The 15,837-nt window shown below is 40.4% G+C and overlaps 3 protein-coding genes across 3 annotated transcripts; all 3 read left to right on the forward strand.

Annotated features, from left to right (window-relative positions):
• The first annotated feature begins 1,170 nt into the window (after positions 1-1,170).
• On the forward strand, positions 1,171-8,941 carry LOC119769529 (zinc finger protein 711-like). The gene is made up of 5 exons (XM_038262365.1): positions 1,171-1,678; positions 2,746-2,992; positions 3,052-3,211; positions 3,271-3,496; positions 8,836-8,941. The coding sequence occupies exons 3-5, from the start codon at positions 3,165-3,167 to the stop codon at positions 8,875-8,877; spliced, it is 315 nt and encodes a 104-aa protein (XP_038118293.1). The 5' UTR covers positions 1,171-1,678; positions 2,746-2,992; positions 3,052-3,164; the 3' UTR covers positions 8,878-8,941.
• On the forward strand, positions 8,818-14,928 carry LOC6052230 (zinc finger and BTB domain-containing protein 14). Its single transcript, XM_038262364.1, has 5 exons — positions 8,818-9,229; positions 13,027-13,599; positions 13,677-14,333; positions 14,396-14,553; positions 14,611-14,928. The coding sequence occupies exons 1-5, from the start codon at positions 8,951-8,953 to the stop codon at positions 14,852-14,854; spliced, it is 1,911 nt and encodes a 636-aa protein (XP_038118292.1). The 5' UTR covers positions 8,818-8,950; the 3' UTR covers positions 14,855-14,928.
• On the forward strand, positions 10,309-11,102 carry LOC6052231 (transcriptional repressor CTCF). The gene is made up of 3 exons (XM_001868494.2): positions 10,309-10,503; positions 10,564-10,721; positions 10,786-11,102. The coding sequence occupies exons 1-3, from the start codon at positions 10,444-10,446 to the stop codon at positions 11,027-11,029; spliced, it is 462 nt and encodes a 153-aa protein (XP_001868529.2). The 5' UTR covers positions 10,309-10,443; the 3' UTR covers positions 11,030-11,102.
• Positions 14,929-15,837: the final 909 nt, after the last annotated feature.

Consider the following 15,837-nt stretch of genomic DNA (forward strand, 5'->3'; position numbering starts at 1 on the left):
CGCAAACCGTACCCGCCGGAAGCGCGCCAAATTTGGGGTGGGCTCGAGGGGGAGGTTGATGGTAGCATGTGATACGTGATACGTGAAATCGAGCCAAACATTTCATTAGGGCACAAAACCAAAACGTAAACATTCGGGATTATTCCACTATTCCGTTCATTAGTACACTCCCTACATGCCCTCCAAGAATAAGATTGATAACAAACAATTTCCTATTGAAAAAATCAAAAACTCAAAAACGCCCATAACAATGTTCACTCCGAACCAGAAAAAAGTTCAATTGTGCCCTTTTCTTTTCGTTAGTTTTTCGTAGTTGAGGAACTTTCTATGTTATAAAGTGAACTTTTCATACATTCTTAACACTAATTCACTTCAAAACATCGTTTGGATTACGTTTCACCAAAGATTTCTGCAGAAAAAAACTTCGCCGAAACACAATATTTAATAAGGTCCCGCGGATGCTGTTCAGTACACAATTGAAGAATTTTTATGTTTCACATGCCTTATTATCGCCATTCGATCACAAAACTTCGCCAATTAACATAATGTTCGCTGAATTCCTCATTATTTCTAACTGAACAAAAGGTCCCATAAACATCATTCAACACAACAATCGGATGACAGCGCTTTAGTGCCCTTTCAATTCTCTTTGAAATTACATCTAGAAAGGGCCCATTATGAACAACAGTTGGAAAGTTGAAAGGGCCTGATAACGAGTTTTTTTAAATAATGAGTTTTATTGCGAAAATCAACATAAATTAAAAGCATTCAAGCAGAGTTGAGGATAATGATGTGTTTTATCGTATCATAAGTAAAAATATCATCAGTCAAGTCAGTCAACCAGACTCTGAACGTAAAGGTTTGTCCAACTACAACAACAAAACAAACAAACCATCCACATTAACGACCCCCAGGTCTTTTGTGGTCTCTATTGCAAGTTTCTGCTCGAACCTAGGAGTCCGAAGGCTTGAATGGGGAGAGCACCCAAACCTCTTTTACTTCAAGGAACCTTCCACCCCAGTGTTTGAACTGACGACCTTTGGATTACGAGTCCAACCGCCGCCAGCGATTCCACCGGAGTAGGCTTGGTTTGGTGTGTTGTTTGTACTTATGGCATGGAGACGACTCCTACACCTGGAATGACTTAACGGCCTAACAACCAAGGCCGGGACCGACATTTTACTTCCTCATCCGATGGAAGGTTGCAGCAGATGGGAATCGAACCCAGAATCATCCGCTTACAAAGCGGACAGCGTAACCATTCGGCCACGCACTTGTCCAACTAAAGAAACGTAATCATTGACCTTCTAGCAATTCAGTTTTCTTCCAGATGCTGTGGAACGGGTATTCTTCTGCAGTAATCTGTCTGCTTTGTTCGACCTACGTCGAAGGGTTACCAGTTTTCCGGAATCAATGCAGGGAAAGCTGCGATAAGCTGAACATTGAGTTTGATGACCAAACAAGAACCGCAGCCATCATTTTGTGAAACAACATCCGGAGCTGGCTCTCCGCCAAACGACAACGAGAAAGCCAACAGCCTTGAATGTAAAGATTTTCAGACAAACGATACTCTTGATGAGATATCTGTTAAAGAAGAAACACTGCCAGTCGAAGTTCAAGTTGACGCCCAACCAGATGAGGACCCTACAGAAGATGCCCGAGACATGCTCAATAGGGTGTAATATCAAAATCGATTTTCCAGCACAGCAATTTTTCAGTTCCTTTGGGGTCCTAAACAACTCCCCAAAGTTTGGGCACGATTGGATTAGTCCTCACTTTGCGCAAAGCGATTCAATTTTCCATATAAATTTGTATGGGAAAAACCATTTTTTTGAATTTTGATATTTATAAAATCCACGTTTTAAGCTGTACTAAAACCGGATTCATATTCAAATGCTCTGGAAGGTGCTCTACAACTTTCCCGAAGAGAGTATGGTGCTAGCATGTCCCTAAGAGAAGATACAGCGTCCTCAAAACTCGTCTAAAACGTGATTTTCGAGCAAAAAACACATTTTAGACGAGTTTTTAACACGCTGTATCTTTTTTTAGGAGCAAGTTAGCACCATACTCTCTTCGGGAAAGTTGTAGAGCACCTTCTAGAGCATCCGAATATGAATCCGGTTTTAGTACAGCGTGAAACGTGGATTTTATAAATATCGAAATCCAAAAAAATGGTTTTTCCCATACAAATTTACAGTAGTTGTTCGGTAACTGGGCTGAGAACATAGCCCAGTCACCGAATGCTGTTCGCTAACTGGGTTGAACGAAAAATAACGAGGGAACTACCGATGCATAATATTTTTTGATGAAATATAAAAATAAAAGTTACTTAAATTCAATTACAATGATTACTTTTCATTTTTTTCTAATTGTGACTTGAAATTACATAAATGTTAAAAAAAAACAAAATTATTTGTTGAACATGATTTTTGCATCCATTAACCCCTCGGTGATTTCGGTTTGTTTTGGTTTTTTGACGTTTGTTTGCTTTTTAACTGGGCTACGGCCCAGTTATCGAGCGCCCAGTTAAAAAGCAGCCCAGTTAAACAACGCCCAGTTACCGAACAACTACTGTATATGGAAAATTGAATCGCTTTGCGCAAAGTGAGGACTAAACCAATCGTTCCCAAACTTTGGGGAGTTGTTTAGGACCCCAAAAGGAACTGAAAAATTGCTGTGCTCGCTAAATTTGGACAACTTTATTTTTTTCCATACAACCATATTACACCCTAATGCACCCTAAAGTCGGTGCAAATACTGGAAAAGAAAGCCAAAGCAATGCGAGTTGTGCGGTAAAACCGTGCTCGACCTCAAAAGTCATATCAACAGCCACTACAAAAACAAGCCGGAAGCGTGTGATTTTTGCTCGAAACGCTTCACCAACCGAAATCAGTTGCTGATGCATCGAAACAAACACACTCGGGAGAGGAAATATCCGTGCTCGTACTGCGGTGCTGTTTACGACACGTGGCCGGGTAAAAACTATCACGAGGTATTTGAAAAGCTGCTTTTTTCTCCAGTTAACAATTAATAAAGATCAAACATTTTCAGAAAACTCACATCGCCGAAATCAACAACATTTCCAACACGATTGCGATCAGTGCGAGGCCACGTTTAGTGTGGAGAAAAATCTCCGAAACCACGTCAAATTCAAGCATCTCAATATGCGTAAACTGCAATGCCTCGACTGCGATTTCAGTACAATTGCCAAGTAAGTGTAACCGCAACCAGTTTATAAAACAACTTTAAATTTTCAATCTTCACATTTAGAGTACGCCTGCTGAACCACGCGCGCAGCATCCACAGCAAGGAGCGTCCGTTCCAGTGTCCGTACTGTAGCTTTACCTCAAACAGCAACACCGGCTACTTCATCCACTTAAAGAGCGGAGAAGCGACCGAGTATCGCATCAAGTGCGGGTATTGTGAGGAAATGTTTTCCAAAGACGCCGCCTTGGAAAAGCACATTGTTCGGGACCATCCGGATCGGGCGATAACGGTTTGAAGTATCGAATTTTTTGTCGTTTGTTTTTTTTACGGTTCTGGAATGGAAACTCCCCCTTTTTCTCGAGCTTGGGAGTTTAGGTGTTAAAGAGTCGCAAGCTCTGTCGCAAGCAGTGATCCCCGTGCACCGCGTTCTCTGTTTTCTGTACTCGATCAAACACCAGCACCGCGTGTGCACGCGTACAGGCAAACCTAAACTCTGCCGTGTACAGTCTGTACGCGCACACGAACCTCGAGTTTAAAACCGAACCTTGCACCCCGGGTACAAACCCCGAGCAAGCCGACGACGCATAAAAGAGACAAAAATAGTTCCCTCACGCTCCCTCTGCTGTAAAGCGGTGTTTCATTCTCCGCTGCAGTCACACTACCAGGGTTGCCACATTTAATTCTGTATAAGGGGGACGAAAATCTGTATTTGGAATCTGTACTGACATTTTCAAACAATTTTTTGAAAAATAAACATTCCTTATCGTTTTTTAATGCGTAAAAATGCCATACAATCAAACATTTAATGTTTGGGCTCATTCAGCAATTTAAACAAAATGGAAAATTATTTAATTTTAATTAAACATTTGTAAAATCTGTATATCTGTATGTTTTCCTTAAAATCTGTATTTCTGTATATACAGATTCTGTATGACCTAATCACCTCAAAATCTGTAAAATACAGATAAATCTGTATTTGTGGCAACCCTGCACACTACAGTGTTTGCCACAGAGAGAGTGAGAAGCAGTCATTTTTTCGTCTCTTTACACACTCTTCGCTCGCACGGCGTTGTACCCAGCCCTCTGTCACGACGGCCATGTTTATGAAACCTAAATGTTCGACGCGAACATGAAGACGACAAAGAAGATGAAGAACGCATTTGCTGTCAAAATTTGAAAATAAACAATCCGCGTGGTAGAAAAAGGCATTATTTCATAATGTTGAAATGATTTCCATGAAAAAATAACGGCATGGGACGGATTTCCAATCGCAAGTTCCCGAAGGACCCTATCCGCCAGAGACTATGGATAAATGCCCCGCGAAGTGGCGATGAAGACGGTTTTGCAAGTTCAAAGTTCAGATTTGTTCGGACCACTTCGCGATGAACTTCTTGTGAGTCTACGAAAGGTCGGATTCTACACAAGCACGCGATTTCTTCGATTCTCTGTGCGAGTCGACAGCGGGAGTTGGCCAGGATGTTTCTGCACTTGGTCGGTTACTCCCTGCCGGAGATTGCAGCGAGTTGTTCGGAAGGATCAACAGCGGGACTTGGCCAGTCCCCGGTCCAGTACTACCCGGCAAATCTTCCCGGTCAATCGGAAGCAACAGTTCTCATCTTTTTTTCGTAACAGATTTGCACACACAAAAAGAGATGTTTCTTGAAAATTTGGTGTAAACAAACAGACAACACCAATACTGCTACACTCACAGAACCCACGCAGTAGTATTAGTGAAGAGCCCACGATTAACAACGTGGGCTCTTCACTAATACTACTACGTGGGCTCTTCGAGGTTTTGGTGACTGTCAAACGTTCTAGCCATTTACAGTGGTGCCAGGGGGTTGGTTGTACCCGAGGTGTGCACCCCGTGTTTACACCGCGTGTAAACTTGAGTGCGCCGTGCGGGGAGAACTCGAACATGGCAGCCTGGTGTGTTTGAGGTTCATCTGCACTGAAAACTTGTACGGCGTGTACGGCGTGCGCGCGTTTCGGGAAGACTGGTCGCAAGACTTGTTTATTTCGAAGTTTTTATAATGTTACTAGATGGTACTACCAAGGTAAACAAACAAGAACGGAACCTTCAAATCAATCAGAGTTTTGGTAGTGGAAGTGTTAAATTAAAATCCACTTGAGGGCAGAATGGGCTACCCTTTTCCTGCCATATAAAAACAATCAAAAGTTATGCAGTTCAAATTAAATGGACTATTTCACTCCCGGTAGCTTCACAAATTACTTTTAGTGCAACATTAGATGATTTTTTTTATTGTTTTGTTGATGCTTATTTGTGAAAATAGTGCCTTATTTAGACATATTTACACTATTTTCAAAAATGCTTGTTTTGGTAAGTGACTATTTTAAAAAAGTGATCAAACTTCATGAAAGCTATGTTGGAAATGTCCCTTAAGTCATTTCTTCACACCCTTCAATGTTGTATTACAAGAAAAGGTTTGTTTCTATCATTCTGCCCCGCACCCTGTAAAGTTAGTCGAAAGAACATATTTTTATGTAAAAAAATCCTCAACCAAGTATACAACATTGAAGGGAACATTCCAAAGCATAAGCCTGCTACACTGAATTCATGAATTTGCATGTTTTTCTATGATTTTTGGTGCATTTTACTTAGGTGGACCATTCAGCCCCCCCTGCCTCTTCTCCCAACGAATAATTAACTAAAAACTCGGAGCTTCCTCTCATGTAGATTCAGAATTGTCAAACTCAGCCCACTTCAACGACTTATCTCTGCGACGTGGGAAAGCATAAATCTTTAGCTGCTGCCGGACGGGTGTATGCATTCCAAATTAGGGATCTGAAAGGCATCATTCCCGGTCGGCCATTTGGTGGCTTTGCCTGTTTAAGAAAAAAATTCAAATCATGATTTAGAATGTATCAATCAAAACAATGTTTTTTGTGTTGTTTGTAAAAAAAAGCATTTTAAATATCGTGATTACCATGCCGCTCACGACATAGTAAAACCACAGACACAGTAAGACCACAGACTGTGGTAAAACTGACTGCATTGATCAGTCAATCCAAGCACGGAATGTTTTCAGCAAAATACGTCGGTGCGTGTTCTCAATTTAACCCTACAATTAGGTTTTACGCCGACTCGATTTGGAGGTTAGAAATTTGACAGCTTGGCTGCACTGTTTACATTTTTGCACGTGTGTCTCAGTAAAAATGTGTGTGCGTGTGCGCTCGTGACGTCCTGGGAGGGAGAAGCGAAGAGGTCTTCTTATTCTTATTCATTTTCTTGTTGTTGTTTTTATTTTTTGTGCAAGATAATTTCTCTTCCCATTTAAATTTCCAGTCAGTCGTCATCTGCCCTTCTTGACAATACAAATTTTCTTGCAGCACATTTCAAAATAGTGCTCAAGATCGTGCCTGACTCATGTGATGCAACTTTCTCCGCCAATTTTTTTTTTTATTCATAACTTATTTTTATTAGGTCCTCTTCGGTGCCGAGACGAGGGTAGGACCGGAAATCATGAAAGTTACATAAAAATAATGATTTTTTAGCTGGGAGCTGAACTCGTTGAAGATCCTCCACAGCTCAGCCGAACTGTAGAGTACCTCCTTGCCTTGTTCCTTCGTGACTCCAAAGGCGTGAGGGGCCAGTATTTTGTTTGCTGCTTCCTGCTTGTCGAAGACGATCCTTCTGTTTATATCCGGAACCGCACCCGACAGCGCTGGAAACTACAGCGTCGTAAGCGCCGGTACTGCCGGACTTTGTTTTCTGTCATTTTCCATTCTGGTTGCAATAAAATGCAAAACCCGAGCTGTGGAGGAAGTGAAGTGAATTCGCTGTGACATGATCATTCTTCCGAGATGCCGGCTTTGCAGAGCGATTGTTTGAAAAACGGTGGCTAATGTTAAATTGAACGATCTTAATTTTTAGGCAAATTTTACCAACGATGATTTTTTTTTCAAAAAAAAAAATGAAAACGTTCTGCTTCTTTTTTATTTATGTCAACCTCCAGCTCGCCGTTTTTCCTTCTTTGTTCCTATATTCGTTCAAAGAATTTGCTTCACTTCCTCCACAGCTCGGGTTGTACTGAACGATTTATATATTTAAACACATTGACTAACTACTACTAACTAAATAAGTCTTAGTTTAAGTACATGTATGCAAGACATAACATTGATTGATTTATGGTCATATTGGAAATATATCTCATGAATACATATTTTCAACTAAATCTTATCAAAAATTAGCAAAAATTGACAAATAAATAAAGTTAATTATTTTATTTTATTTTATCCTCTTTTGTATTTAATGAATTGTCTCAGTCTGAAAAAAACATTTGCAAATTTAAAAACTTTTTTAAATTTATTTTCCTTCAAACACAATACTGCTCTAGCCAAATAAGAACAGTAACAAAAATTGAAGGCGGCTCTCACTGACAGTTCGCAAGTGGCTGACACTGACAACTAGGTGTATTCTTCTCCGCCCGACTCAGGTGACGTCACGCTGTAAAACCTAATACGGTAGCAACTACCATGGTTGGGTTTTCAGCAAGTTTTCAGTGTATGAATAGTTGAAAAGTGTCTGCGGTGGAGATGCCCTAACATTCTTCGATAAACTACACTGATAATCAACATTACACACTGTTCAGTTCACTTTTACACACTTCTATGGGATTTTTCAGTTCAAGTCAGCCCTCTGTCACGACGGCCATGTTTATGAAACCTAAATGTTCGACGCGAACATGAAGACGACAAAGAAGATGAAGAACGCATTTGCTGTCAAAATTTGAAAATAAACAATCCGCGTGGTAGAAAAAGGCATTATTTCATAATGTTGAAATGATTTCCATGAAAAAATAACGGCATGGGACGGATTTCCAATCGCAAGTTCCCGAAGGACCCTATCCGCCAGAGACTATGGATAAATGCCCCGCGAAGTGGCGATGAAGACGGTTTTGCAAGTTCAAAGTTCAGATTTGTTCGGACCACTTCGCGATGAACTTCTTGTGAGTCTACGAAAGGTCGGATTCTACACAAGCACGCGATTTCTTCGATTCTCTGTGCGAGTCGACAGCGGAGTTGGCCAGGATGTTTCTGCACTTGGTCGGTTACTCCCTGCCGGAGATTGCAGCGAGTTGTTCGGAAGGATCAACAGCGGGACTTGGCCAGTCCCCGGTCCAGTACTACCCGGCAAATCTTCCCGGTCAATCGGAAGCAACAGTTCTCATCTTTTTTCGTAACAGATTTGCACACACAAAAGAGATGTTTCTTGAAAATTTGGTGTAAACAAACAGACAACACCAATACTGCTACACTCACAGAACCCACGCAGTAGTATTAGTGAAGAGCCCACGATTAACAACGTGGGCTCTTCACTAATACTACTACGTGGGCTCTTCGAGGTTTTGGTGACTGTCAAACGTTCTAGCCATTTACAATGGTGCCAGGGGGTTGGTTCAAGTATAATTACACGAAAGTGTGTAATCATACTTGAACTGAAAAATCCCATACAAGTGTGAAAAAATGAACTGAAAAAAGTGTAATGCTGTTTACCAGTGTAGGATAAACTGGGTTAATTGGAATAAATCAAATCATTAAGTCAATTTTATTTAGCGTATCATGTTTTGACAGATAATTTCAATCTATTCCGCTGTAAATAAACAGAACAATCGCAAACACGGAAACAACGTAAACAAAAAGTTGTAAAAAAATTGTTAAGAACATTGTTGAATTTCGCGCTATTAAAAATAATTCAAAGTGAACAAAAAAACCCTTCACAATGTCCATCGTGCAACGTCATCGAATCAACTTTCATCCCCAGGAAGTGCAAGCCCTGCTGAAGGCATGTCTCATCTACAAGGTGGAACAGTTCCGACAGGCTGGCAAGAGCACTGGCCACCTGTTCTACGACATCCAGCAGGAGATGGCCAAGTACGGAGAATTTCCCGAGCGACCGTTGTTCCATCTGCGTGCCCACTACCGGCGGGTTCAAAAGCGGTACAAGCAAGGCCGCAAACCGTATCCACCGGAAGCGCGCGAACTTTGGGGAAGGCTCGAGGAGGAAACCGATGATCAAGGTGGATATTGAAGATCTCTTTTTAATGGTATTTTAAATAAAACGTTTGATTTGTTCAGTTATAGAAAACGATGAAACATGGAAAGCTCTTACAGAACAGAGAATCCTCCTGGAAGCTGGTTGCCGGTATCTCACCAAGTCGGAACTTGCCGAACTTATCCGGGAAGCAATTGAGAAGGACGTTGAGATCCAGCTAGATGAGAAGCAGGAGGAAACGTTCAAAGCTATTCTGAATAATATGCATTCGAAGAAGCTTTTTGTAGGTCGAAATGCAGATGATCTCCTTAGGACTTACCACAGGATGAAGAAACGATTTCTCAAAGGCAAACATAACCGCGAGTTTCCCGAGTCGGCGGCCAAGCTCTGGACTAGAGTAGAAGCGGTTGTGCCGGAATCGGTCGATCCCCACTTTTCTGCTGTGGCTTTTCCTGTTCATAAAAATGAGGACAACGTTGAAATCGACGCAAAAGCTGTTTGCTCGCTTTGCCAAGGTTGCGCGTACGAGTTCAAGCACCTGTTTCGAGATATGTATCAGAACCAAACCTATGCGGAAATTATCAACCAGACTTTGAACGTGAAGGTAGGTTCAATTGCTGAAAAATGATCTTAAAATCTTTATAATAAGAAGTTTATCTTTTAGATGGTGTGGAATGGACAATCTTCTGCAGTAATTTGTCAGCTTTGCTCAACCTACGTTGAGGGCTTACCAATTTTCTGGAAACAATGCAGGGAAAGCTGCGTCAAGTTGAACTTCGAGTTGGTGACCAAAGAAGAACCAGTGCTGGAAGAGCCCACCTTCTGGGGAAACAACTCTGGTGCAAGTTCCCCAGCGCATGATATCGATGATGCATTTGAAGAAATGTTGTCGACAGAAACACCAAATCCGACGATTGACTCGGAAGAGACACATTCCATCGACAAGAGCAAGGCTCTGAGTAAAGATCAACGGACCACAGAATTGACCAGAGAAGAGCTGAACATGCTGAAATTCAAGGAGAGCTTGCCATCGAGCTCCAAGCGCAAAGATAAGAGGGCAAAGCAATGCGACCTGTGCGGTAAAACTGTAATCGACCTCAAAACTCACCTCGATAGTCATTACAATGTCAAGTCGCATGCCTGTGACCTTTGTCCGAAGATGTTTACTAGTCGTCATCAGCTGCGTTCTCACCGCAACACTCATACTGGCGCGATAAAATATGCTTGCTCGTACTGCGACGCTGTGTTCGACGTGTGGCAGAGCAAAAAAATATCACGAGGTAAGTCTGGCAAAAAAAAAAAAACGGTAAGAAATAAAACTGAAATACATCTTCTTTAAGAAAAAGCACGTTGTGGAGATGAACAACATCTCTTACAACTGTGACCAGTGCAATGCTACGTTTAAAGTGGAAAGGAATCTCCAACATCACATCAAATTCAAGCATCTTCAAATGCGTAAGCTTCAGTGCTCCCAGTGCGACTTTGCCACAATCAACAAGTAAGTGTGACCGACCTAATTACGTAAATACAACACAGTTTAACTCTATAAACTTCCCGCTCAGAACACGACTGGTGAACCACGTGCGCAGCATTCACAGCAAGGAGCGTCCGTTCCAGTGTCCGTACTGTAGTTTTAACTCAAACAGCAACACCGGCTATTTCATTCACTTTAAGCGACACAAAAACAGTGGTGAAGCGAAGGAGTATCACATCCGGTGCGGGTACTGCGAAGAAACGTTCTTGAAGGACTCCGTTTTTGAAAAACATATTCTTCAGGATCACCCCGATCGGGCGATTAAGGTGTAAGGGGTTGGGATTTTATATATTTATTGTTTTGCTGTTGGAATAAATGTCAGAAAATGTCTAATTCAAGTTGAAATTAAATTGTGTATGTACTGAAGGAATTCCGAAGGGAAACTCGTGTTCCATGCGGTAAATCTATTTCAGCATTTCTTTATTTATTTTTGCATGCACAAAACTCTTCTTCTTTTTACAAGCTGAAATTTGGATATTTGGAGCAACATTTAAAATGGGCGGATAATCATTATAATGATAATTACAGTTTACGATGTTTGCGGCAGGTAACTTTTTCACAAAACTCAAAGTGTAGCTGGCCTTCCCCACATTAACGACCCCGGGGTTCGAACTGACGACCTTTTGCGAGTCCAACCGCAACCGGTTATCTAGTATCAAAACTCTATACGCGCCAACATCACGCGCCAGCGTTACTCGAGTCTGCATGTGAAGATCAACTTGACAACTTGTCGACGCGGCAACGAGAATCGATCGTCCGTGATTTTTTGCAGATTTTTCGAATGAATATTTCTCGAGAAATGATTTGTTAACGAAGCTTGATTTTGAGTACGAGCCAAAAGCAAACCCTATACCTTTCATTAGTAAGAAAGGCAAAAATGGATAGTGTTCAAAGTACCTCAAGAAGAACTTTTCATAAAATTTTGAAAAGTTAAAAGTTAGTAAACTATAGTTAAGAAAATGTTGATGAATGTCATTATTTGAAACTTCTCAAAGTGTCATGATTTTCTCAATGAACATGATTTTGAATCGGTAGACGGAATGCATTTTCGGATTCATTGGACAATTTTCCTCTAGGAGAAGGTTAAATAAGTTTATAAATAATAACTATATGTGTTTTTGAAACACAATTTAAAAAAATCTCCAAATTTATAGGCAATTTCAGCTGAACAAATTTCATGTAAAATGTGAAAACTTGTGATTCGTGCTTTGAATATATAATAATAATAATAATTTAATAAACAAAACGAGTTTAATAAAAAAAAACTGGCAAAATTCCGACTTTTTAACAATTTTACCTAAAATTTTAATGTATTTTGTTAAAAAGCTTATAAACTTAGTTAACTAAATATAAACATTGATTTTTTTTTCTTAAAAACTATATCAGCTGCTTTAGTGATGGTACATTTAACGTACAAATAAAGTTTGAACATCTTAAATATGATTTTAACAAGAAAAACTATGACTATCAAAGTCACCCCGGAATTTGAACTAAGAATTTTTAGCGTAGCTATTTTTCTAAACACCATTAAAAAAACTTTTTTTTTTCAAAAAAGTGCATGGACTTTGTGTGGTCTACCCCAGTAAATGTTTTATAAATAATAATCTTGAGAAAAGCCTTACCTGTTGGCAAATATTTCAAAAACAAATTCATTTCTCATTTTGCACGCTCGCTCATTCGTAACCCTGGGGATATTAAAAACACCCAAAAGCAAAAACTCAAAATTTGGTTTATTGGACCTTTTTTTTTCAAAAAAAACTCCAGATTTCCTGAAGATACAACCCCGTACAACCCCCTCAACAACTCGAAACATTTGGGTGAACTGACCTAACAGTAAATAATTTAATAATTTTTAGTTAGCGTGCATTGTTTTGGCTAATGATCTCAATCCGTGCCGCTGTAATAAAACAATTCGTGTAAACGTAAACAGTAGAGTAGCCATTGATTAAAAATTTTGTTTTTAATGTTAAAATAAGCTTAAATTACCATACAAAATGTCCCAAATTCGCCGCAGCAACAACTTTCATCCGCTGGAAATACAAGCCCTGCTGAAGGCATGTCTCACCTACAAGGTGGAAGAGTACCGACAGGCTAACAAGAGCACTGGTCACCTGTTCTACGATATTCAGCAGGAGATGGCCAAGTACGGAGAATTTCCCGAGCGACCGTTGATCCATCTGCGGGCCCACTACCGTAGAGTCCAGCGGAGGTACAAGCAAGGCCGGAAACCGTATCCACCGGAAGCGCGCGAACTTTGGGAAGGCTCGAGGAGGAAACCGACGCCCAAGTTTCAGAGAACGATGAAGCATGGGAAGCTCTAACGGAGAAGAAAACAGCCATGAAAGCTGCTTGCTCGTATCTCACCAAGCCGGAACTTGTCGAACTTCTCAGGGATGCAATTGATAAGGACGTTGAGAACCAGCTGGATGAGCAGCAGGAAGAAACGTTCCAAGTTATTCTGAATAACATGCAATCGAAGAAGCTTTTCCTGGGAAGAAATTCAAATGATCTCCATCGCACATACAAACGACTAAAGAAACGGTTTCTTAAGGGCAAACACAACCGCGAGTTTCCCGAGTCGGCTGCCACGCTTTGGAGTAAAGCTGGTTCAGTTGTGCCGGAACCGGTTGATGATTTTTCTGTTGTGGATTCTCCGGGACCCCAAGAGGCGAATGATTCTCCTGAATCTCAGGATGCGGAGGACGTAAAAGTTGAAGAAACCGACACAGAAGTTGTGTGTTCGATTTGCCAAGCTTGTGCGTACGAGACGAAGCACCTCTTTCGAGATGTGTATCAAAACCAAACCTATGCAGAAATTATCAACCAGACTCTGAACGTGAAGGTTTGTCTTACGTTTATTTATTGCCTTACGAATAGAAACGTAATCGTTGCCTTTCTAACCATTCAATTTTCTTTTAGATGTTGTGGAATGGCTATTCTTCTGCAGTAATTTGTCAGCTTTGCTCGACCTACGTAGAAGGCCTGCAAGTTTTCTGGAACCAGTGTCGTGAAAGCTGCGACAAGCTGAACGTTGAATTGGTGACCAAAGAAGAACCAGTGCTGGAAGAGCCCACCTTCTGGGAAAGTACCCCGACATCCGGTTCTCCACAAAACGATATCGAAGAAACCACCAGCATTGGATGTGAGGATTTCCAAACAGACGACACTTTCCGAGAACTGACGCTAGAAGAAACGTTGGCAACTGAAACACCGACAATTGACCATGTTTTGGAAGAAACGCAGCCCATCGAGAGGAAAGTCCAACCAACCAAGGAACTTACCAGAGAGGAGTTGAACATGCTCAAATTCAAGGAGAGCTTCTCAGCGGGCGACAGGCGTAAAACTAAAGATGTCCCAAAGCAGTGCGACTTGTGCGGTAAAACCGTAGTCGATCTCCGAAGTCATCTTAACAGTCACTACGGCATCAAGTCTCACGCTTGTGATCTTTGCCCAAGGAAGTTTACCAATCGCTCTCAGTTGCGTACTCATATCAACTCTCATACTCATGAGAAAAAATATGCTTGTCTGTACTGCGATGCTGTGTTCGTTTCATGGAAGAACAAAGACTATCACGAGGTATTGTTGGCAATTTTTAACGTTAGACTTGAAATGCGAGAAAACCCTTTTTTTGTTTTCAGAAAAAGCACATTGTAGAGATGAACAATATCTCGTACGACTGTGACCAGTGTGATGCTACATTCAAAGTTGAGAAAAATCTCCGAAACCACATCAAGTTCAAGCATCTAAACATGCGCAAAATCCAGTGCTCCCAGTGTGAATTCGCCACAATTACCAAGTTAGTGTGAGCCAACTTTGAAAAAAATAATCTTCTAACTATCAACTTCCCACCAAGATCGCGTCTGATGAACCACGTGCGAAGCATTCACAGCAAGGAGCGTCCGTTTCATTGTCCGTTCTGCAATTTCAACACAAACACCAACACCGGCTACTTCATCCACTTTAGGCGGCACAAAAGCAGTGGAGAAGCGACCGAGTATCACATCAGGTGCGGATATTGCCAGGAAACGTTCTTGAAGGATGCAGTTTTTGAAAAGCATATTCTTCAGGAACATCCCGATCGGGCGATAAAAGTGTGAGGATGGAGAGGGTAAGTGCGTGATGCTTTTTATGTTTTATCGATTCGTCCCTATAAAAAAAGTGATTATCAAAAGTGGATTTTACTGCAGAAAGAACGCCATTATGGGATAAAACATCCATATTTGTGAGCTTGGTAAACTGTCAAACGCGAAAAATGCGAGTTTGTTTGTCATAGTCTAATACCTCTTTTGAGCAATTCTCTACGAAATCGGTCTTTTTCTTCAATTTTAATTTTTGTATTTTTAATCCGGCTGAAACTTTTTGGTGCCTTATGCCCAAAGAAGCCATTTTGCATCATTAGTTTGTCCATATAATTTTCCATACAAATTCGGCAGCTGTCCATACAAAAATGATGTATGAAAATTCAAAAATCTGTATCTTTTGAAGGAATTTTTTGATCGATTTGGTGTCTTCGGCAAAGTTGTAGGTATGGATACGGATTACACTGGAAAAAATAATACACGGTAAAAAAATTTGGTGATTTTTTATTTAACTTTATCACTAAAACTTGATTTACAAAAAACACTATTTTTAATTTTTTTATTTTTGATATGTTTTAGAAGACATAAAATGCCAACTTTTCAGAAATTTCCAGGTTGTGCAAAAATCACTGACCGAGTTATGAATTTTTAATCAATACTGATTTTTCAAAAATCGAAATTTTGGTCGTAAAAATTTTTCAACTTCATTTTTCGAAGTAAAATCAAATTTGCAATCAAAAAGTACTTTACTAAAATTTTGATAAAGTGCACCGTTTTCAAGTTATAGCCATATTTAAGTGACTTTTTTGAAAATAGTCGCAGTTTTCATTTTTAAATTAGTGCACATGTTTGCCCAGTTTTGAAAAAAATATTTTTGAAAAGCTGAGAAAATTCTCTATATTTTGCTTATTCGGACTATGTTGATACGACCTTTAGTTGCTGAGATATTGCAATGCAAAGGTTTAAAAACAGGAAAATTGATATTTTCTAAGTTTCACCCA

This window comes from Culex quinquefasciatus, chromosome 3 (assembly GCF_015732765.1).
Source record: "Culex quinquefasciatus strain JHB chromosome 3, VPISU_Cqui_1.0_pri_paternal, whole genome shotgun sequence".
Taxonomy (NCBI): Eukaryota; Metazoa; Arthropoda; class Insecta; order Diptera; family Culicidae; genus Culex; species Culex quinquefasciatus.